The sequence below is a fragment of the Echinococcus granulosus genome (genome assembly GCF_000524195.1).
Source record: "Echinococcus granulosus chromosome Unknown EG_S00036, whole genome shotgun sequence".
Classification (NCBI taxonomy): Eukaryota; Metazoa; Platyhelminthes; class Cestoda; order Cyclophyllidea; family Taeniidae; genus Echinococcus; species Echinococcus granulosus.
In genome coordinates, this window is record NW_020170416.1 from 500,092 (window position 1) to 522,808 (window position 22,717).

Genomic DNA, 22,717 nt, shown 5'->3' on the forward strand with positions numbered 1-22,717 from the left:
GGGAAATGGAGGTGCTAGCGCCAGAGGCGGCAAGGCAGAATGATGATTAAGGTAATTCTAGTTTAAAACGACAAAAAAGAGGGACGGGATGTTCACAGCATAAGGATAACTAATTTTTCGGGTGTCACCCCACTTCTGCTCCTTCTTCTTCTTCAGGGGAGACGCTACAGCTAGGCAAACCGATTCCAATAAAACCTGGCAACCCCAATTGTGTTAACTGAACACTAAGTTTAAAGGGTGCATGGTTTATGTTTGGCCACAGTTTTCGAGGGTACCACTAGAAGGTCAACGAAAACTACGTCGGTCCTGAGCCTGGTCTAACGATCAGTGATGGAGCGACACCGGGGATTCGTGCAGGATCGCCTTTACAACATTTACACAGAAAGAATTGAATAGCAAATGCCTTCCGGAGGCAGTTGATAAGAAGTTCAATAAAAAAGTGACATTAAATTACCTTGTCTTGCATTAGCATAACTGCCACAGCGATGACAGCTTTGGCACACGAAATGGGCTCAATGAGCAAAAAAACAGGGAATTGAGCCTCCACAGCCTAGTTTGAGGAGAGAACACAACCAACAGATTCATGCAAACCTACCAAGGAACTTTCTTTGTCGCCGAGGGAAATTGTCGCACAACCGTTCGAAGGACGAGGTGATGGCGATACTCGCCGAAATGCATGCTCGAATGATCCCTCAGGAGACCGACAATGCAGCAGCCACCACAATCGCGTCAACTCTTGGCAACTGTCCGAGCTAATGTGCCTCGCATGGGAGCCGGAATTCAAAATATGCGTGGAAGTGGAGTTTACTGACGTTGAAGTACTAAATCAAAACATCCCCACCACAACATAGGAAACAAAACAGAATGAAAAACAAAAACAGAAAAAAAACAAGAGTCAGGCCGATAAATGACTGTAATTTATAAAAAAATCTGATCTGTTTTGAATATGACTGATAAATGTATGTATTTCACAGTGTTCAATGCGCATAGTTTACCACTTATTCACAAATGTTTTTGTTTTAAAACATGCATAAAGAAAGACGTTCTCCGCTTTCATAGATCCCCTCTCTCCCTCTCTCCATCCGACCGAGTCCAGAAGAGGGGAAATAGCAAGTCACTAATGCAATGACATTGAGTGTGTGAAGTGAAGATGATGAAAAGGGAGAAGGAAGGGTGAAACACAAATGCTCAAAATATTTCACGATGGAGAGGGACGTGGACGATTTCAAAGCGGTCGAGCCCGAACTCGGAAGAAGATAAAATTCCGCGGTAGACTAAACCGATTCTCATCCTGCAAAAAGAAAGACAAATTTCCTATTAAAACGACTTAAATAGTTGGACTAGCTCGGGAAACCAATGACTGACCTTTCTGGATATGCATTTCTCTTTGCTTTGGAAGACGCCAACAATGTAGGGCAGCGCGCGGTTTGCCAGTGACAGTGCGTTATCCACAACGATTCCCGATGGGGAGGAGTCTAGTGAAAGGGGTGAAAAAAAAACAGTAAAGTGGCTTGAAAGTAGGTTAACATGGCCTAGGAGCTACCCCTCACTCACCCTTCGGGGCACGACCAGGAGCACTAGTAGCCGGTAGAGAGGAGAGACGAGTCAAATTGAAGGCTTCAAAATCGTCATCGTGGAGGAAGTAGACGTGTCCATCATTCGACAACATCCGCCACTGTTCCACGGCGCCCGTGTCTGGTGATGAAAGAGAGGAAGAGATAATGGCCGATGAGAGCAGTGCGAGGGAACGCGAACCCCACAGAGACGGCCTTTCACCACTTGACAGCGCCTTTTCACCGGTCGAAACGTTTTCGGCTGTCTTTTGTTGCAGATGTCTATCCGAGCCGACCATGGGGATGAAGAGGACCAAATCATCAGGACGGAAGCTAAAATTAAACAATATGAGCAGACAGGAAAACGTGGAAGATCTTGGATCACATGCTAAGTGACATGAATGGGGGATGTAAATGGAACTGCTGGACGCACTTGGAGAAGACACATTCATGACGCGGAACACGAATTGGAACCTCACGAGAGGTCGAGGGTGCGACAGAGCCGTCCGAAGTGGCCATCGAGGTGATGGGAAGCATTGGAGATATCTGTAAACACAGAAATGAAGTCGGATGCATTATTGCTGTGAGATCGGGCCAAGAAGGTGGTCACCAAGGTTGTAAATGTGTAACCAATGGGTTTGTCCATTTGGACGCTGATTCGGTTAAAAGGGGTTATGGAGTTGGGAAACGCCACATTGCTTACCTCTGAGAGAGCGAAATCCCGAGGACGACATTCTAAAAAAGAAAATAAACCGACACCGTTCTCATTGTCTTCCTGAATACGAATCTAACGAAGGTGCAGACTTCACACACAACTTGTAAATGGGGTAAGCGAAGGATCTAGATACTCTAGGTTTCCACTAACTGCGCTCAAGTATCGAAACCTAAACGCTCCTGTTGGAGGAATTTAAAATAAATTCGGGCAACTAAAAGTCATTTGTTAATTAAGGTGAGGCTGAAGGTCGAAAAAGTGTGTGTGTTTTCACTACGGACACAGAGGAGCCCTTCCCCCTGGTCATGTGGTGCTCTTCGTTCCTACCTCGGTTGGTTGACTTTACCCCACTGAAACAAAGACGATATTCAAAGCAGGAGGAAGACTATGATATAGCAGAACGCGTCTGCAGTCTCCAGGGCCTCCAATTCCACGGAAGCAGCATGAGGCTGTAGTACACAAGAAAGCAACAGCAAACACGTACCTGTTGTCGCATCGTGGGTGCTTGGAAGGGTTTGTACGCCAACGGATTCGAACGTTGCGCCGACAGAAGAGGAGAAAAGGCTCGATTTTAGAGCCTCGAAATGGTTCACTAACTGGTTGAGACACGTCACCATCTCGCTCAAATAACTTTCTGCCCTCTAGAAAAGATATAGAGGGGGAAAGAAAGAGGATAGGCGATAATGTTTGTCGTTGATTCGCTTCAACTGAAGAATTAGTGCCTATTTACGGAGTTAGTGAATTACATAAGTGGCAGATGACAGGAAAGTGCTGTTGTTGTGCAACCCCACAGTGCCAATCATGTGAGACCAAAGCTATGGTGAGAATCAACCCTCCTTTACAACTCATGTGAGTTTTTGGTAGTGTTTATAGATGCCTTTTAATGAATTAATTTAAAAGCAAAAACTGTTTGACCCTTTTTGTTTACCTACAAAGAGGTAGCAAAACATTATCCCCGACAAGTGACGCGCAAAGCGTGCTCTCACTGCTTGTCGGTAATCTGGGGTCAATCTGAACACAGAACCTCTTGATGGCATTGGGTAGGGTCAAATTCCAACTTTTGGTACTGAAACGCTGCGAAGGAAGGGACTAGAAAGGGAACCCTTGTCTTTTATGAATTGGATGTCTCTCCAATCCCCCACTTCAAAAAAAGCAGGCGGGACGATAAACTTTAGTTCTTCACCGCTCGATGAAAAGGAGGATTCGAAAAAATAATCTTTCCCACCCATTTCATTGCGGCTGCTGAGGCATTATCTTCAAGGAAATCCTACCGTCATATGCAGACAATTGAGTATGATTGTGCTTTTCGGTTGCGTTGTTTTCAATCCGCTATCTTTTGAAAGCAAAAGATGCAAATACCTAATTCCCCAATATTCTTTAAATGTTAACTTCGGCCATTAAAAATCATGCAGAATTTGGAGCTTGGGTGGTTGCAAAAGTTGACGCGGTTTCGAAAGACCTTCCCCTGGGAGACTCCGTAAAGCCAGCCCTCCATCCGTGATGCTTCAATGCCGTATCCAATCAATGGGATGCGGAGTTGTTTCTCGCAAAGTGAGCACCTCAACTTCACCACCAATACCATGTCAAAATTAACCTTGACAGCGTGATGGGGCGCTAAAGTCTAGAACTAGTTCTATCACTGGCTTAGAAAAATGTTAAGGCAACAAATAACAAGGTTATTTGCCACAGGAGGGTGAGAGAATCTGTGTGAAGACGTTTCCGTTCACCACATTTGCCTCCAACTCGTCCATTGCACCAAGAACCTTGACCTTCGCACAAGATTACAGCGACTCTCCACTGAGGAATCCCTACCCAAACCAACAAGCACCTTGTTCGTCCGCCCATCGATGTTTCGAGCTACTGCCTGCACTACTTCACCTCACTTCGAAGACGAAAAAAGGTTTACGAGTTTCCATAACAAAGCTGTGGAGTCGGAGGTGTTAATTCAGGTTTAACGATGTCAAGGGCAATGACAATAAGCCTCTTAAATGCACTTCTCCATTTATGGTTGATTTGTTCCAAAGAGAAGCCTTTATGGGTGAAAAATTTATCCTTGTTTGACTAAAAGGGGTGCCCTCAAATCATTGATCTGAAAAGACCTGCAAAATAGTGCTTTCATCCAACCAGAAATACGCGGACACTGCAACAGACGGACGCCATCGCCAGCATCTTCAAATACGTAAAATACACACAAAAACAGGAAAACGTCTGCGCCGTTGTCACAACAGCATGACGCAAACAGGAATTTACGTGGATGTGTGCGTATTTGTAACTGTGCGGGTATCGAAAATATTTATGCCAAAACAAACAACTGACGACGCAGATTGGGGAGTCTGATGACGTATTATCAACGTTTTACGGCCAGGCTTGTCATCTTTAATATCGTGAACAGTACTGCCACAAGTAGTATCCCGGCTTAGAGTAGCAAAATGAAAAGCTCCACTTCGACCCGGACGGCAGCCACATTCAATACCGGGAGATGCAAAATAAAAGTGGATTAAAATGGTTACCTTGACATCCCTCATCAGCAAAACCTATTCCTCTTCTCGAGGTACCAAACTCACCTCTCCAGCAGTGAAGGTGGGCAGAGTGATGGGGAGCGGAGATGGAAGATGATTGTTGATTTGTCCAACGAGCCGCTGCAGGGAGTCATTGTGACAATCAAGAAGTTCACTCATCCGTAAATCTACCGTAGGAAGATGAATGGGTCAATGAAAGAGAAGATAGAACTAGTGGAGGGAGGATAAAGTGACGATTCTTACTAGATGGAGTAACAACGGAACCGGGAGAGCTGTCACTTTCACTGTCTTTGCTACCGCCGCTTCCATTGCTGTCGTGAAGGGAATAGAAGGCGGAGCTAAAATGTTGGGGGGTGGAGAAGTCGATGGAAGGTGCCTTTTCGACGAATTGAGAGGCATATATCGACAGATAGACATCCGATGACTGTACCGTGAGGGAGAGAGAAAATGACTCAGGCTATTGCAACAATTAGGCGACAAAATTAACCTCTCTAGGAAAAAGCATCAGACCTACCTCACAAGGAGGGGAAGGGGGGTGCGATGGAGGGTGATGAGAATCACAGACGTTGCCTTGGGCAAATTCAGTATCTATAGCTACGGAGACTGCCTTATCCTCGGTAGAGATATTGGCGAATCTGGAGTGAAAACCGAACTGATTGGGAGCACCTGTAGAAAATTAAATCGAAAAAACTTTCCGCACTTACGTCTCCTCAATACGGGCTAGCCTATCTGCCATGCTCGTGGAAACATCTACACTCTGTTGGTGATGATACGGTAAGAGGGAAAGCGCTCCGGGACTGGAGGCAAGTCGTGATCGCCTGCGTAATTGAGGCTGGTATCGCGCTTCAAATTCTTCACCCTTCCCCTCCCTCTGGTACGAATTGGGAAGAAAGCCAGCCGCCACTTCCTTCTCATCGGCCTCTAACTGCAGAAGCGCCTCCAAGATCATCTCCGCAAGGTCTGGCGGTAATTGGGCGGCCAAATCACGCATCTCTGCCCCGCTCACTGCTGGCAACGACGTCTCCAGCCCCATCACACTACGATCAATAACTTCTGGAGGTAGGGGACGAAAGCGAACCTCGGCAGGGCGATTAGAGGGTAGACGAAAGGCAGAGGAGGGTGAATAGAGGTTGAGCTGACTGGTAGAGTGGCATTTGCTTTGCGTAGTGAGCCGTTTGTTGGAAGAGGAGGCAGCAGTGGAGATAAGGGAGATACGAGAAGGCTGTCGTGGTGCACGGAAGTGTGGATAAAGGGGACGAAAAATTTGAGCGAGGATGTGGTTTTTCAGCGCCTGCGCCAGGGTCTCACGACGACGTGACTCTGTATGTTGGAAAGCTGTCAGACGATTGATATATCGGTCATTGATATCGCTCCATACTGTCGTCATTCGACGACGACGCACAATCTCCAGGAGAGACCTGGAAGACAAAATAATGGATATTGTATGCAAAATTGACATAAAGGAGGAGGAAGATTAAAAGCCGGTGTACGCACTTAACATAGAGTTCAGGTGTGTCCTGCAGCTGATCCAACACAGCACTGCACTTGGAGATGCTTGTCAAGTTTTTGTAACACCGTAGGCACTCACGATTCTTGGTTGTTAGCTCCGAAGAGAAGGTCTGAAGCTGCCTGGTAAAGTGAAACCCAAGACAACAAAAAACGCCACTTCTAGCAGCCGAGTGATGGGTCATTAACCACTAGCTTCCCGATTTTATTCAGCGGAAAATTTCGTTCCAGAATGCGACTTAACTGGTAAGGGTGAAAAGTAAGATATGGCGGAGACCAAGTTGAAAAATACCTTGGATGGCAATAGGTGAATCCACCTAAAGATCTCTGAATCATCCACCCATCCAGATCCATCATTCATAATCCCATTAATCCATTCACTTAGAACTTCGTTTGTCTACCCAACCATCTAGGCACAACTCCATGTTCCCCCATCCACACTTTCAGACTCTATCTTTCTGTACCATATTACGGCTTCAAAAGTGACTCTGGATGCTGCATGTCCGTAATTCCATCCATGTGTTTATTTGTACAAACATTATTTAGCCTACCTCTCCATGACCCCAAAACTCCATCTATCACTCCAACCACCCTTCTGATGGTTCACTCATAAAACTGTACCTCCAACTGCTCCTTTGACTCCTAATAAATTCGTTCAAGCGTCCATTGCAAACCTCGATTTGACGTAAGTCACTAGCCCAATGCTGTTGCACGGCCAAATAAACTCAACAACCTTGGAGGGACTGGAGGTTAATAAGGAGTTCAGCAACACCGATGCAATGAAATGAAGTTACTCACTCCTGGAGCATCGAGAGAGCCTCAGCAAGATCCAATTTCAGCTGGACGATCTTGTAAAAGGTAGCCTGAAGGTTTTTATGGGCCGAAGTAATAGCAACGATACGATGATTTTGTGCCCACAGGGCCTGGCGTAGATGCTTTTCCGGCCTTTTCAACTGAAAAAAGCGAAGACTCTCCAAGTCCTTGAAGGCGAATTTCATCTAATGTTTGTTTCGAAAGTGACGTAAATCTGGGAAAAAATACTCCCACGAAAGTTTTTTAATAACAACACAACAATCCAAATACATACCTGACAGTCGATCAGAATCTCCTCTGCCATTTCTGTAATAATCACTTGCATTTGCACCGCCCGGTCCATCAGCTTCGATAGCCTTGCCAGGTGGCAACTGAAGTTCCGCCTCGAAAGGCGCCAATTGAGATCCCGAGCCCTTGAATGTGGTGACACCAAAGTCTCCTCCACTTCTGACGTTGCCATCTCTTCCTCCTCTTCAGGAATGGGCCAGGAAGACGCTGAGGTCACGGCAAAGGAGGTGGTGGTATTGACGATATTAGCAGATGTCTTAGGAGTGGGAATTGAGAGCCTTGAAGCCACCCTATCCCTTCCTCTTTCTCCTTCCTCCTCCTCCTCCTCTGTAGAAAGCTCAGGGTCCCGCGGAGCGGATTCAAGTAGATCCGCGAACGCCTTCAAATTTCTACAAGGTAAAGAGAATGGTATAAAATCCGACTTTACCATCTTGTTCAAGTTAGGTACTAACGAGAAGACGTAGGCAAGTCGCGGTTGGGTCGATGCATCCACCATCTCCTCTTCATCTTCTCCAACCATGAGCAGAGAGTTGTTATCAGCATCCTCTTTTGCGGCAGTGATTTGGCTAAGGGTGGCTCCAGGAGGGGATTCCTGCATGGCTTTCAACAGAGTGCCCGAATCCTCTACTAACTCTAACAGAGGCGCCTCCAAACTGGATACAACGGTGGTTGAACCCTCCCCACTGTCCCCATCGGTTTGAGAGGTGGTGGGGGAAGAGCCAGAGAGGTAAAAGGAGGCAACCCCAGCAGCTATGGTATGAGTGAGTCTGGACTGGGGAAGTAAAGGCGGAGGAGCGAGGCGTGACGAGGCGACAGGGATAGAGATGTCTCCAGAACTGTTAGCTGCCGAGGGAAGGCGAAGACCGCTGCACAATGGACCCGGGAAGTTTAATGTACTGAGACGACGTGGAGTGCTGCTGGCCATTTGGAGGCATACCCAGTCGTAGAGGGTGCGTGGTTGACCGTAGACGCTGTAGCTTTCGCTCTAAAACGAAAGTACACAGTGTGATTCGGTGCTATAAAGGCCTCGCAGTGACCTACGTTCCTAAGTCAATTTATTTAACTGCTAATGCGGTGGTAGGAGCAGAAATGGGACTGCGGAGAGCACTAAAGAAGACATCCAAGGCAGAAAATTAGCTGTTTCAGTTCCTCTACCCATTCGATCGCTTACGCACTACTAGTCGTCCAGGTGATAATGAACCTTCTCTTTCAGGCTCAGGGAGTGAAAAATACTTGAAGGTGTCAACCCTTCGCCGTCTTGCTAAGGGGAGTTGGTCTGTAAGAAGACGAACCAAATTTCCGATTCAACTCAGTAATTAGTTAAAATTGGAGTAAAACAAGGCGTTGCACCGCAGTTAATTTCATCTGGCTCAAAGCCAGCAATAGTAATATGGTCCAAAAATAGTCTCACTGCGGAAGCCATCGCTATCCGTCCCACAGCGCTGCGCAAGGCCCTGGGTGCGCTCGTTGGCGCGTGTCTAGACTCCTGTCACATGACCACCAATTTCACTCGGGTTAGGGAAAGGCGAACCCGCCTAGGTTGCATTGCAGAGGCAATATGCCGAGACCTAACGAGGAAGCAACATCAATACACAAGATCCAGGTGGAACAAAAATGTGGTGCAAACGGGAGTTAGACCATGGATGAGAAATACCGCTTCCACTGCGCAAGGGGGAGGGGTGACAGTACTGACATAATTAATGACCCAAGTATGCGATATTTGAGAACCTTTAATGCAGGATAGCAGACAGGTCCAAAAAAACAAGAATGACGCACTTGTATGCGGCCGTTCACTATCCAACCCTTTCCCCAGCCTCTTATCTGCGCCTCGTGAATGAAGCTACCGTGGAGGAGATAGGAATAGTTGTATTTATGTGATAGAAACCTCGGTAGTGACAGACGAGCGGAAGCGCTAGACGCTACTCATGTCTGACACGGTACTGAATCCAATATGACGCCTAAGCACTTCTAGTGTCGCACTTTCATCTGTTTAGTTAGAACTACAAAAATTATTCAACACGAACTGCCGGCCATCAAATCTAGATGCCAGATGCGGTGTGAATACTTACTAGATGGTACATGCGACAGCCCAAACAGGTATTAGCAAGGCAGTGAATTCAAATGGGATTTATTCGGCAGGTCCAAAATTAACCTCGCCTATGGGAAGGAAATGCCGTCCACCCAGACCATCGACAAATAAACACCTTGAACCGTCAAGGATAGAACGCACTAATCACAAGCGGGTACACGTTAGCAGGTACCTACTCAACTGACTACGCAGGTCCTAGATTAAACAAAAGCAATTTTAGGAAAAGCTCTAATAAGAAATTAAGCATTGTGAAGCCAAAGGTATGTGCATCGATGCATCTATGCAGCTTTAAGCAGACACGCCCAAGGAAACGATCAACACATTAGCTGCATCCTTCTCCAGAAAATACCTTTTTTTGTACTTTAAACACTTGGAAACGAGTATTTGTTTGTGCGTGCGTAGCTCTCGTGTTTACTCCCAAACAAGCATTTTCAACTAACAAGGCACGTGGTCGTGGGCGCACACACCCGTGTGCGTTCACAGACACAAGTCTGTGGGGAGGAAAGGAGAGAAAAAAAGTGGAATTCGAAGGCAAAAGGGGCCTTTAAAATGAAGCAGCAATTTCACGTACCATTAACTCGGCGGAGGCGGCCAAAAGAGAGGGTAGGAGGGGGACACTGCGGAGTCGATTTTTGATACTAGGAAATCTGAAAAAGAAAAGTGCACAAACATTGTTGGAACAACACTGCTCTGGTTAGGTGATTTAACTAGAGTAATAAAACTGAAGGATTCGGAGTTCAACCAAGCACTTTAAACGAGGAACAAGAACGGTGATTGTAGGAAGGCAAGGAAATAAGAACTCAATGTTGAGTACTAGCTTCGACGAGCTTTGCCAACGTCCACGGGACACCTATTAAGATACAAAACCACCAGTCTCATTTCAATATCTACATACGCCGTTTGCCGACAGCAGTCCCACTTTTGATTTGCATGGCTAGGATAGTACAGTATACACATGAAGCTTTTGATGGACAAGGACAAAGCTACTGAATGCGGAAGGCAGACTTGATCGAAGACCACGAGGTGGTGAGCAGCGTGGATGGGCCGAAAAGGCAGTGGAGGAAACAGTGGGTGGATGAGTTGTCAGCGGCACAAAGGTGTACCAACCGAAAATGACCTTGAAAACCGGCGTAACAGAGCATCTTTGTAAGCAAAACTTTCAACTGACCATTCATATTTTACGCAGCTAAAGTTGGATTTACATTTGCAATTTCAAGGCTGGTCGAGCAGAGGACATCAGAGTTTTCGAAGCAAAGCCATGTCAAAATAAGTCCAATACCCAAAATGAGACCAAATAAGGTGGTGGACAAAACAGGTGAATTGGTGTAATGAAAAAAAAACACTGGAATTAAGGATACACACCAGTTCGATTACCACACCTGCGCCATGGCATTCCACGCCGGTCTTCGAGGAGTGCAAAAACAGGGCCAGCACGAGTCACCTGCGTGATAGGGCATCAGGCCTACCGCGCATAGCAGGCAGGCATCACATGTTTAGGCAGTGGCATCTGACGAAATGCGGCATTGGCAGGCGGGTTACAAATTACAACAACACAAAAGAGACGCAACTCCGACGTAAGGACTAAAACTGCGCTGACTTCTGCTCTCCCTTCTCTTGCACGAGCTGGAGTCCAGCCGCGGGGCTAAAACTGGTTGTGCTTTGGTGTACAGGGGATGACGAGGCTAATACAACCTTCATACTACTGGTTATGCATGGTTAGCTGTAGTGTCGCCAAGGGCGGCTCCTTGATATTACCTCCCGAAAATGCAGAGAAGCGTGACACTGAACCCTGGAAACTGATGGCAAGAGGATTAAGTGACTACCATTGCATATGGTTAGCAAGTTGTACCTCTGCAGAGATGACGATCAACCAAGGAATCACAGGTGCCTGATGTCGTCATTTCCTATGAGGAGGATCTGGGATGGGAAAAAATCTAGACTTATTTGCAAGTGGACAACGAGCTATATTTGGAGTCCAGATGCCTTCACAATGCTGGAGAGAGCCGAGGTTTCAAGTTAGATAAACGATTGGAGGAAGTGATGAGATTAGATTAATGTGCTGAGGAGTTGGGGCGGTAAAGGGAATTTCATTGGCACTTGGAAAGTAATCACGCCAGTTGTGGGTGACAGTGACCATCTCATGACATTTTTAGGTATGCGACATTAACATACGAAATAATTTTCCCATCACAAACATCAGGGTTGACTGGGCATTAACAAGGGGCATTCATTATGGCTGCCTTGAAAGTAACAAATAGAAGAGACAAGACTGCTCAATTTACAGAGCTATTCAGCAATTGAGCGAAACCTAGATTGACCTTGTCCCGAATACTTCTGTTGAAACTAGCAAATGAGCAGAATTCCAGGCTTCAGCACCTTCTACTCTGTGCTAAGAAAAGCTAAGACATCAATACAGACCGATAGCAAAGGAATGGAAAAGATACGTCTGCAGGCAAGGGTAGCTAACTCTGAAAATCTAGCGCCTCTCCACGATGCGGGAAGTCAGATAGCATCATATTCATAAAGGATTGAATAGATAAGGAGTTATGGGAGGAGCGTAGAAGACCCTAAGCTTTTGAGGCAAATTAGTCGCCTTGTTATGAAGAAACGACGTGTCGTGAAACCTACTGCCTTCATCAAATTCAATTTGCTCAGCATTTTCCGACATGACTGATGTAGTCCTTCAAAATCCACTGTTGCTAAAGATGGCGTAGGTCCAGCTTATGGGCTAATAAACGTTCAGAAAATCCCATTCCAAGTAGGCTTTACTTTTCCTACTATTTCGTTTCCGGCAAATAAATCTAAGCACCTGGGAAACCACAACCAAGACAATCTTTTTTAGACCGAACTTAATGTCACAGTAATTCGAATTTCATTAGGTGAGTGGAGTGGAATACAGAATGACCCAACTCACTTGCTCATATTGGCCTCCCAGCGTCCAACCTGACTGCAAAAATTTGCGTAGTCTTTCCAGTAGACGTCCAAAGCCTTCCTAAACTCCTGCATGTCATGATCAAAGTTGGCTTGCGCCACGAACCAACCCTGAAAGAAGCGTTAAAAACAAGTAAATCATAAACAGATTGGGTGAAGCTAAAACAATATATGTGGGACGTTTTCAGGCTGGGGATAACTACATTTAGCAGCAGCTGAGGTTGCCAGTTCGGTGGAGCAAGGATTAATTCCATATTGGAGCAGCAAAACATCTAAGCTGCGGTAATGGACTTGCACCTAAGATCCCAGTAACATGAAATTATGTTTACCAGGGGAAATATACGAAGCATTGGCGCAATTTCTTACAGTGAATTAGCCTAAAGTAGCCCTCAAGTCAACTCGCTTGACCAGGTGATTGATAAACCTCCGTCCGGAGCCCAATGCGATCTGCCTTGAGGATGAGCTACAAAACCTAGCTATTAAAATTGCCCCCAACCGGGTGTTTGTGTGATCTCGTTGCAAACTCCTTTCTTCTTCACAGGTAAATTGGGGACAAAAAAATAAAACGGTTTTCTTCTCTAATATGACTGGCCAGATGGCGACATTATTGACAGTTCACAAATGAGATATCTAGGAAAAGAAATGAAACTTTTATTACCCACACTTTACTCACATTCCATGACTAACCCAATCTGGTGAGAGAAGTGATGCTGGGATGACGCAAGATATTGCTATATTTGTAGATGTATTTTCACTAGCTTTCAAAACACACTCTACCACATAAAATAGCAGCGAAAAGTGCCAAAAAGATAACAGAAGACTGAATTTGTCTGCCCGACCGACAACACGTGAAAACCATAATTGTGCTACATTATAAACAGGATCTACTTTGAGAACAAGCGCATAAATAGCCGTCTGCTAGCTCAAGAGACCATTAGGGCAAGATTTCAACAAAACAAAAAAGCCAAAAGTTAAGCAGGAAAGGGAATTTTAAACAATTCTTCTCGATAGGGAAAAGAGCAGCTAAGTCAACCAACCTCACACATGAGGCGCTGTTCCTGGTCCAGCCGTTGAACCGTTTCGCCATCTTCCCTCACCGCGGCAATGAGGCCTTTCAGGTATTTTTGGAACGAAACCACCGTTGATTCTGTGGGCGTTTTTAAAGCGTCTAGCAAATTTTGTGAGATTTCAGGAGCTGAATTGGAGATAGAAAAAAATTATAACTTGTCTAAATTGCACGATCACAGCAAATGCCTGAGGGATCGTTAATTTGAAGTAGTTAAATGCACCCCTACCACCACCAGATAACCGCCATACTCACCAACTAGAGTCAGACGAACAGGACCTTAGCAGCAGCTCCGAGGATTACTGAGGCCAGTTAATAGAAGGACAACAGGCTAGTGATGACCAAATCCCACGGAGGGGAGTTGGCAGATAGTGACCTTTGAACACGCGCACGCAAATGGGGGACTCAGGCTAATCCGGAGTCTTTAATTTTATCGGCACAAGACAAGAGGAATCGCCATGGTGACACCAACCCTCCTATTTTTTGTGCAAATGACGTGGACTAGACCGGTTACAGTCAATCAAGAGGGTAGGCAATACCGCGAGCTGATTGACGAAATCGCTTGTCACCATAGTACTATAACTTGAAACCACCGAAAACTTTACGCATAGTTTACGGGGCGATAGAGCGCAATCGTTTTGAAAATGCCTGCACACATCTAAGTCAGTTAGGGACCCAACCATGGGAGTTCCCAGTCGTCAGCGTAACTCATGCTAATGAAAATCTGCGCGCATAACCCGTCGTACGACGAAGATGCATAGATGAGTCTTTCCGTGAGAACAGTGAATACGATCAAAACATCCGAAAAATTTACAATTAGCGATGCTGGGTACCAAAGAGGAAAGTAAGCTGCCATAGAATGGTGCGACTACACTGACAAATTATTCAATGCCGAGGTTTTACAAATATTAGAGCAAAGTGCTGGGATAAGTACATCAAAGACTTGTGTAAATTTGTCTCTTTTTTAAAAGTCTTGAATTGGTCTGAATGGCACTATTTCGCATAGCAATTATGCAGCTAACCTTTAAGTGCACACGTCTCGGGGGTAATTGTGTTATCGCGAGAGAAGACGTAGATTGGATTGGTTGGATCCTATACAGGAGAAACAAGATCAAAATATGTCACGATCAGTTAGGTGCAAAGGCATAAGCAATGGGCTGACTTCGCCAGCACTGTGGTCGTCGATTTCATGAAGCTCCCTCAATTGGCAGCCTCCGTTCGTGAGGAGTATTTGATGATCCTGCGGCAGGTTGTAATACCTGGCCAAATGCACGGTGAGACTGCCAAATCTATACACAGAAAAGAAAGCGATAAAATTAAAATAATTAAACAACTTACCGATCCTGAAGGTTTGTGTTGTCAATTTCAATTAGTTTGCACTGGGACATCAAGAACACGTACATTTTGAGTCTAAAAAGCACCAGTGTCAACATTAAAGTAAAAATTAAACTAGGGAAATGCAGTGTTATACGCTTACATAGTACATAGGCTAACTATCACCAAAAAAATCAGTCTCAGTTGCAATAAAAATGTTTCACAAACCCGACTATCAGTAAGTAGGAACACTGCCGAAAAAACCAGCCAGAAGACCAAAGGAAAGACAGACAGAGGGTTTAAAGGCTTACAAAAATGCATTTTAACAAGAAATAATGAGAAAAATGCAGATGTTTAATCGGCGAACATAATTAGGAAAAAGTGATGCAAAGAGAAGAAAGTAAAAATTAGGAAAAAGTGAGAGCAGACGTCAAAAGCACCGCAGAAAAAAAAAGTCAGACCCCACCGACCTGTGTAAGAACTGTCATAAATCCTCAGAATCGAAGACACCTACAATCAGCTGATGGAAGAAAGAATACATTCAAACGAATAGAACGGCGCGCTCGAAAAAACAAGTTGAAATGCGAAATGTATCTTATGGCAAAAAAATATCAAAAAAGCCTATGCAAAACCTTAAAAAAATTTGCGTCGTACAAAATTTGTCTTTTTTTTGCGTAATTTCAACTAAAGTGGAAAGGTGAAACTATGGAAAACAGCCACAATGCTTAATCACAAAAATGTAAAGTCTCTAATTTATTAGCAAACTTAGCAATCTTTAGCTTAAAAGAATTTTAAAAAAATTTAGCTACGGATATTTGTATTAAAAAATCACCATAGTCCTCCACTTTTAGGGCAAAATAGGAGATATAAATGCAGCGCACTAATTGCCAAATATTCCACCTCTCAGTGTATATTTTGCCTAGGTTTTTTTGTTACCTCTAAGGAATTCTCGAGATCGGTATAGGTCTTTTTGCATCTTCAAAACCAGCTAAGCGTTGGGTGCATTTTATTCTAAGCATTTTATGGCGAAATCAAACTAGGCTTGCCCTGGTAAGCCCAGCAAAACAAAGCTACTGTAATACAGTAGTGATTTATCCCCCGGTTCTGGTGAGGCGCCACTTTTGTACTTAGAATTAGCCCCCTTGTACCTCGCTGGGTGGGCCGGCCTTTTGGGCCATGACAATAGCCCAGACACCTTCTCCGTGCTAGATATATATATATTCTACACAAGTATTGTGTCTTTTTTCGTCTTCAGGGAGCCTTGGGACGCTACACTACTTCATTTAAAAGTTAGAGTGCCGGTCCTTTAGGTGCAGTACTTCACTTTTTATGTAATTTCGCGGGTCCTAACTGTATTTATTGCGTACCCACCCTACGACGTGACCTTTGAGCCATGTCGGTAGTTTCTCGGATAGTTAGCATATTTGGCGCTTTTTTTAATACAACCATATCCTTATTCGAGTCCGAAATAGGCGCATGTTACTGCAGTGCCACTATTATCTCTGGCAAAATCGCAGAATGCATGAGTAACTCGTGCTCAGACATCAATAGTCTAGTCGCTTTTTTTAGACCCACACAAATTATAGGTTCTTCAAATTTATTAAGGAAATAATTGACAATACATTTATGCCTACATGATATTGGTATTCGATTTTTTTGTCGGAATCGTGCAGTGCTTTTAAGTATACTTTCCAGAAGTCGTTACCCCTTTTTAAGCGCACGAATTTCTCTATTGAAAAATATCACATATTTTGAATATATCAAATGGTCTTTTGTTAATTGCAAATAGCCTTGAGGTTCTTTGCCGGGTAATACATCTCTTCCAGCTCTTGAACAGAATATCGTGAGGTACGCAATATTGACTGCGTCTTTTTGCTATCTGTGAATACCCATAAAAACCTTAGCAGAAACATACTGTCAGTAGCCACTATTTTTTGCACAGCGTAATTTTAAAAGAGGTATCACTTTATCCAATTTTGTAAATCCGAATTTTTCAACGTGAGTGCATTGCGAGTATTTTGCAATGCAGTTTCAAATCAAAATGAATTTGGCCATTTACTTTTGTTTTTTTCGCTTTTTAGCTGCGTTAAAATACGAATTCTATCTTGATTGTTTATTAGTTCCTTCAAAGGCGTTCTTCTCTAATTTACATCTCATTACTTGTATAAGCATCCGCTAAGCACATCAATTTGTGTAGTCACCTGTTGTAAATCACGTCAAGCTTGGTTTTGAATTGGCGAATTGCAGCAAACTTCTTCATTTTTCCAATAATAATATCTTCTGATGATCAGCTAGTGGAAAAACAATCCTTTTTAATTGTATTAAAAAAATTTACTAGTAAAAGGGAGGAATTTTACCCTTGGTTATAAAGTTATTTATACACAAACTTGTTGTCAAGGCTTAGCGCAAGATTCAAGTTTATTATTAAATAGATTAATTCTGTCCCTGCTATTTCGCATAGAGGACTATTTCACCAAAAACTTCACTGGTTATCCTGATTAAAAGCCCTGATTTAGCATTTTTTAGGCACTAGAGTTTTATTTACTTCTTGACGCTTATTGTAGATTATTTTAATGCTAAAATGAAAAGATAACTTGCATGCTTGCGGATTTCTTGCATTTATTCAGCGCCTTTTGCTGCAGTCAACCAAGAGACAGGGTGACGTAATTGAAAAGGGGCTTGTTAAAGTTTGTATCCTTTAGAGCGTAATTTAAGTGGCGATCCTAGGGTAATCTAATCTAATCTATTTGATGTAGTTCTGTAGATAGGTATTCCTACAACTCCAAAACGAATTATGTGTCATGAGCCTAAAGAGCAAATGAACAGCGTTTTTACAGGGATTTGCGAGGATACGGGAAGATGAGTCAAAGTTAACCAGACATTTAAGTGATTTGAGGGCTTAAGACAGAGAGTCGGCTGTTCATGTGACATGTGACTCAGCTCATTAAATGGCATCTCGAATGAACAAAACGACTCATTTCACCTCACTTTGGCTTACTTAGTTGCCCTAACTGGTTAAAATAACATTTTGTACAGATTGCCTGGTTTTCAATACCAGTTAAAAAGCTTGATTTTTGTTTCGGAGCATTGTACACTTATATTTAGACAATCTTGAGGTAAAATGAGGATATTTACGGCGTTTCTGGAAAGTTTGTGTATTTCTTTATCATTTCCTCTAGAAGTGCAGTGTGATCTGGGTCAAACTCATTAAGCTTGATATCCTCTTCTCCCCCTCCCTCTTTTTTTTTCGACGAGTGACTAAACTTCATGTTGTCATGCTCCGAGTCTTCAGGATCCTGTTTAATAACTTCGCCGTTTATACGTATTTTTACATCACTTTACCTCTCTTGAAGAAAGGAGGGCTGGAGTACGTTTGGCGTCCAAATAAGCACTTAGTGACACAATGGGAAAAATTTGACATTCCCTGATTTCCCTTCGTTTGCATCACTATCCCTTTAGTAGAACAGAATATGTTGAAATAGAACTAAGTTGTTTTCCAGCACCCTCTATCCTATCTCTTGCTTCAAATGACTAAAAGTCTTTTGAATAGTTTATCTCTATTTTTTTTTTTGATATGAGACAATAATCCGACCTGGAGACAGACAAACGCTCTAAGGCGTTATTCAAAAACCCCTTCTTTTGATGTCAGTTGGGAGGGTGACATCTTTGAAGTAAAAATCGTGAGTTTTGGAAATAAAATTTGATTTCTGACTACTTTTTGACAAGTCATCTCTTTGTGGTCTCTCTGCTTGTCATCCTGTTCCTAGCGGGTGTAATGCTTAGTCGAGTCGCCTACGCTAACCCGAAGGCACATGAACGCGCAATTCCGAGGTACCACTCGATGCAAATTAAGTCTACCAACACAATTTTACCAGGAATGAAGATTATGACCCGTTTGTTTGCTGCATAAAACAGTATGACTGTCTCAACAATGAGTTGATGCCATTCAATAGGGCCATAAAAGTGACAATTGGATGCGGAGGTAGGGCCGTATCTTTGCCTCAAAAGCCCTGGAGCCAACTCCTCTCCTTTGAATGTGAAAATTCAACCACCTAGAAAATGACTAAAGTGTTTAAAGTGGTATGATTTTGGTTTGGTTTCAACCTGAGAATCCCACTGATTTCAGCCTTAGTTCAAGTAGTTGGCTACATTCCAGGATTTGTCACCAGATGAACCTCCATCTCAACCATTGTTTCCATCTATTCAACAATGAACGTAGCGTAAAGTATTCCCATTGATAATACTTTTTTGAAAACTTGACCTCTGTTAAAATGTCTTGGAGCTCACAAAATCGGTGTGGAGGACTGTAATACTTCGACAAATGGAAACGAAGCCCTTCAAAGGCCATACTGGCTAAAATCCCTATACCAGGAAGATGTCGTTAAACTTTCTTATCCCGGATTTTGATACTTTGACACTTAAGTGAATGGACTCTGACACGAAATTACAATCACTAATGTCAAAGTAGCGGTATTTTGTTGCGAAATTGGTTTACGAACTTTCAAGTGGCTTACGGGTTCATTTTGACTTCAAATGTCGTATATGTGGAGGAGGATTTCCACATGTGTCTATCTTCACTTAGACGGCAAGACGAATGTGATTTCGCTCTTCGCTTCTTCGGTCAATGAGCTGCATACTAATGACTTTTCCATATCACGAATTTTTCGTGGAGTGCGGTGATCAATCAAGTGGAGTAACATAGGGTTCCCTCAGATCAAAATTTCTGCCTCCTTGAGTTTGCGCGTCTTTTTTTTAATCCAACCCCCTTCTCTTTATGGGAAAAGTGCTGTATCGTTATGTGAGCGTGCTTTGTGTACGAGTAGAGATGGGAAAGTCGAATACAAAAAAAGAGGCTTCTTTTTTCACCTCCTTTTGCAAATCCTTGTGAATTCTACTGCCGTCATCCACTTTTTAAAATGCGAGTCTCCTCGTCAACTGCACATGTGTTGCCAAATAGGCGTGCCACTCCGAAAACAAATAATCTGAAGTTTTTGATAATGCCATTTTGACAGCCACCCACGCCTTTTAAGACAGAAAGCAGGCGCTCTTTTCCAAGGCGCCACAAACCAATTAACGCTCCTCAAGGTCACTCTGATGACCAATCATCACGCGCGAGTGTATTCATCCTGTTACTTCAGTGGTCAACGAGCACACACAGATGTGTATGCTTCTGACGCATTACAATGTTTGCTGCGGCCAAATGCAAAATTTAATCAATTCGTCTTTTTTTTTCTTGCGAAATAACTACTTGTATATTTTTTTCCAATGTTGATGGTCGTTTTTTGCAACTTCACGGAAGCCTAGAAGTCAAGACATTCTCTAGGGTCGCCTGGAGGGAGATAATTGCATTTTCAACTTGAGCGATTTCCGACTTTTTTCTGGTATGAGGAGGCATGATATTCCTACTTCGTCAAATCAAATCATTTGTTTGCTTCTTTTGTCGAGCCTTTCGTGACACTGCTGGATCGTATAACATAGGATCATGCCCTCTTTCTGTCCCCTTAAGGCCCCACCCTCGCCACCTTTGAAGGTCGTCTGTCTCAATGCAGTTTAACAATCTTGGGGCTTTGTAATTTTGTTGGTTCCTGTGTGGAGTCAGTGAGAGTGTGAATTGTCGATAAAACTAGGTCTAACTGCTGCTCAAATGGCACTGATTTAGCGGAACCCACGTTTTTTGGAGGGAACAAGAGACGACTTTTCTCAATTGCTCATCCAATTTCCTTCCGAGGGAAGAGTAAAAAATAGCGCATACCTTTCTACTCATTGACTCGTTGTTTAGGGCGAATGCGTCTACCGTCTCCCTCCTTTCCGCTTCATCCACCACCTCGGTCTCCTCGTCTCGGTTGTCTTCCTGCGTGGAACGTGACGCATTTCTGGGGTTAAAGTTACCTGTCAGAGAGAAATTTCTCCCTCATCCCAACCTAGGAGTCACTATTAAATGTTGTGAGTTGTCGTGTCATAATGCCGTGCCCTCGAATAACCTCCAATTTCAAAATCCTCGCTGGAGGTCTGTCTTATTTCCCACCCACTTAGAACGAATTACTTACAAATCGGTATGAAAGTTAGAAACGGAAGCCGCGACTTTTACATTGCAAGCGATTGTTAAGACCCGCCTTGTGTACAAGTAGCGTTTGTATCCCTCCTGAAGACGTAAGGACAGATTGGTGGACTGTTGACAAGGCATGACATGTACATAACATAACATGCGAACAAGGTGGTGGCCGTAATCACAAAACGCAGACAAATAAAAGCGATTTAACTAAAAAATCCCTTTGTTACATTATGTCCTGTCGTAATTTAGCATTCAGAGCCTCCGCATCGTTTATTGCCCTTCAGGAGTAAAGCCCTTTTGAATTTTAAATGTACCCACCGTCCAGATCGTTAATGTGGATCAGTGTAACGCCTCTTATTTCCAGTGATGAAAAATTTTCTTTCGTCCATGGAACTCAAACTCTTATCTATTTCCATTAAGTATTACATTATCCTCCCCTTTTGATCAACTGAGAGATTGCTTCAAAGATATGGAGAAGGGATGATGGTCTCTACCTTGGGTTCGTGGAACTCCCTGAACTGCCTACCTTCAACACGGCACCTTGTAGCCCACTCACGTTCACTGAGAAGTATCTTCTAGGCTGGATGGAGGGGACACATGTTCAAGGTTGTGTTGTTAGTCAATGGGATGGAAGGGTACTCACATCAACACCGCCCCTTTCCGTAATCTCCTTGCTACTGGTGCCACACCATATGTGGATAGCCTAAGCTTCTCACTGTAGCCACTTCACTGACGGGCGGAGCTAACAGAAATGATAGACAAGTTGACAATTAACCAGATTATAGCTTGAAGGACATACCTATTGCCGGAAGGTGGGAGCACTTGATGGCAAGAATGAATGATTGGCAATGATTAGGCGGCTGTTCTGCTGGAGTTTACTACCAAAATAACTCTAAGTTTAATTTTTCGGAGGCAGTGTTTATTCGTGCCCAAAGGATCCTACTCCCAGTCTTCTTGATTCAATCTCCACACGCACGCATTTTCTTTGTTACTTCCTGACTTTTCCCCTTTTTTCCGTCAAAAAACTCCACTTCGATCCCTCTGCACGCAACTTTTTTTTGAACTTTCTTCATTTCCAACAAACCTATGGCTTAAGAGCAATTGGAGCATTGTGGAGGACCTCTAGCGGACTAGAAGGCGCTAAATGAGTAGCTTCTTGAACTATCGGCTGGCAGGAATGACAACTCCACGGTCTAATTTAAAAGCCCCCGTTCTGCAGCCATAGACGAAGGTGCTTGTGCAACAATTAATCATCACAACACACCCTTTCTCTGGCAAAATGCCTTATTCGCAGCTCACTCAGTCACTTTGACAGCTCACATACACTCAGAACATCAAGGCTGTCTGTTATCGTGCCTCTAGCCAGTAGTATTGTGCCATCTCACCTTCCTTATGACTCGATTCTGCTGTGAGCATAGCACATCAAAACTGACCTTGTCATGCCTGCCTCTTAGCACGGGTAGATCTTGAAGACTCCTCTCTCCAAGGAAAGCTATAGTTTTTAAGTCATCCAACATGATCATTCATGAGACACTCTCACTACCAAGATGAAAGGGAAATGGGTGACTAACTTACACGACGTACTTTCGTTCACCTCGTGAACAGTGACATTTCGCCAATTTTGTCTAGTTTCGAGACAGCCTAGCAAATGAAATTCCAAGTGCTAACAATAGAGTCAAAATAGGGCGTCAAACTGTCTCGCTAAGTAGGTAGGGGACAAGAGGGGCTACGGTAAGCACGTCATCCGACTACTTGTGTCTACAAATTGCTTGCTGTAAATGCTCTCACCCTGATTGTTGAGGGAGAGCGTACGTGTCGTCTCCATCGGCGGTTGGGCTCACAGGTGGTTTATAAGGAGCGCTCCAGCCGTAGAA

General features: G+C 43.8%; 2 protein-coding genes across 2 annotated transcripts; both read right to left on the minus strand. All coding sequences in view use genetic code 11, as the record gives it.

Annotated features, from left to right (window-relative positions):
• Positions 1-1,225: 1,225 nt before the first annotated feature.
• EGR_05172 (hypothetical protein) lies at positions 1,226-2,882 on the minus strand (the record flags this gene model as incomplete). Its single annotated transcript, XM_024494421.1, has 6 exons — positions 1,226-1,291; positions 1,366-1,475; positions 1,555-1,886; positions 1,987-2,099; positions 2,257-2,288; positions 2,750-2,882. 6 exons carry the CDS (start codon positions 2,880-2,882, stop codon positions 1,226-1,228), a joined length of 786 nt encoding a protein of 261 aa, XP_024351207.1.
• A 4,063-nt stretch (positions 2,883-6,945) lies between these two features.
• EGR_05173 (hypothetical protein) lies at positions 6,946-16,213 on the minus strand (the record flags this gene model as incomplete). Its single annotated transcript, XM_024494422.1, has 11 exons — positions 6,946-7,033; positions 7,089-7,243; positions 7,378-7,780; positions 7,844-8,376; positions 10,052-10,127; positions 12,395-12,522; positions 13,449-13,606; positions 14,500-14,569; positions 14,640-14,766; positions 14,816-14,887; positions 16,176-16,213. The coding sequence occupies 11 exons, from the start codon at positions 16,211-16,213 to the stop codon at positions 6,946-6,948; spliced, it is 1,848 nt and encodes a 615-aa protein (XP_024351208.1).
• Between the last annotated feature and the right edge of the window lie 6,504 nt (positions 16,214-22,717).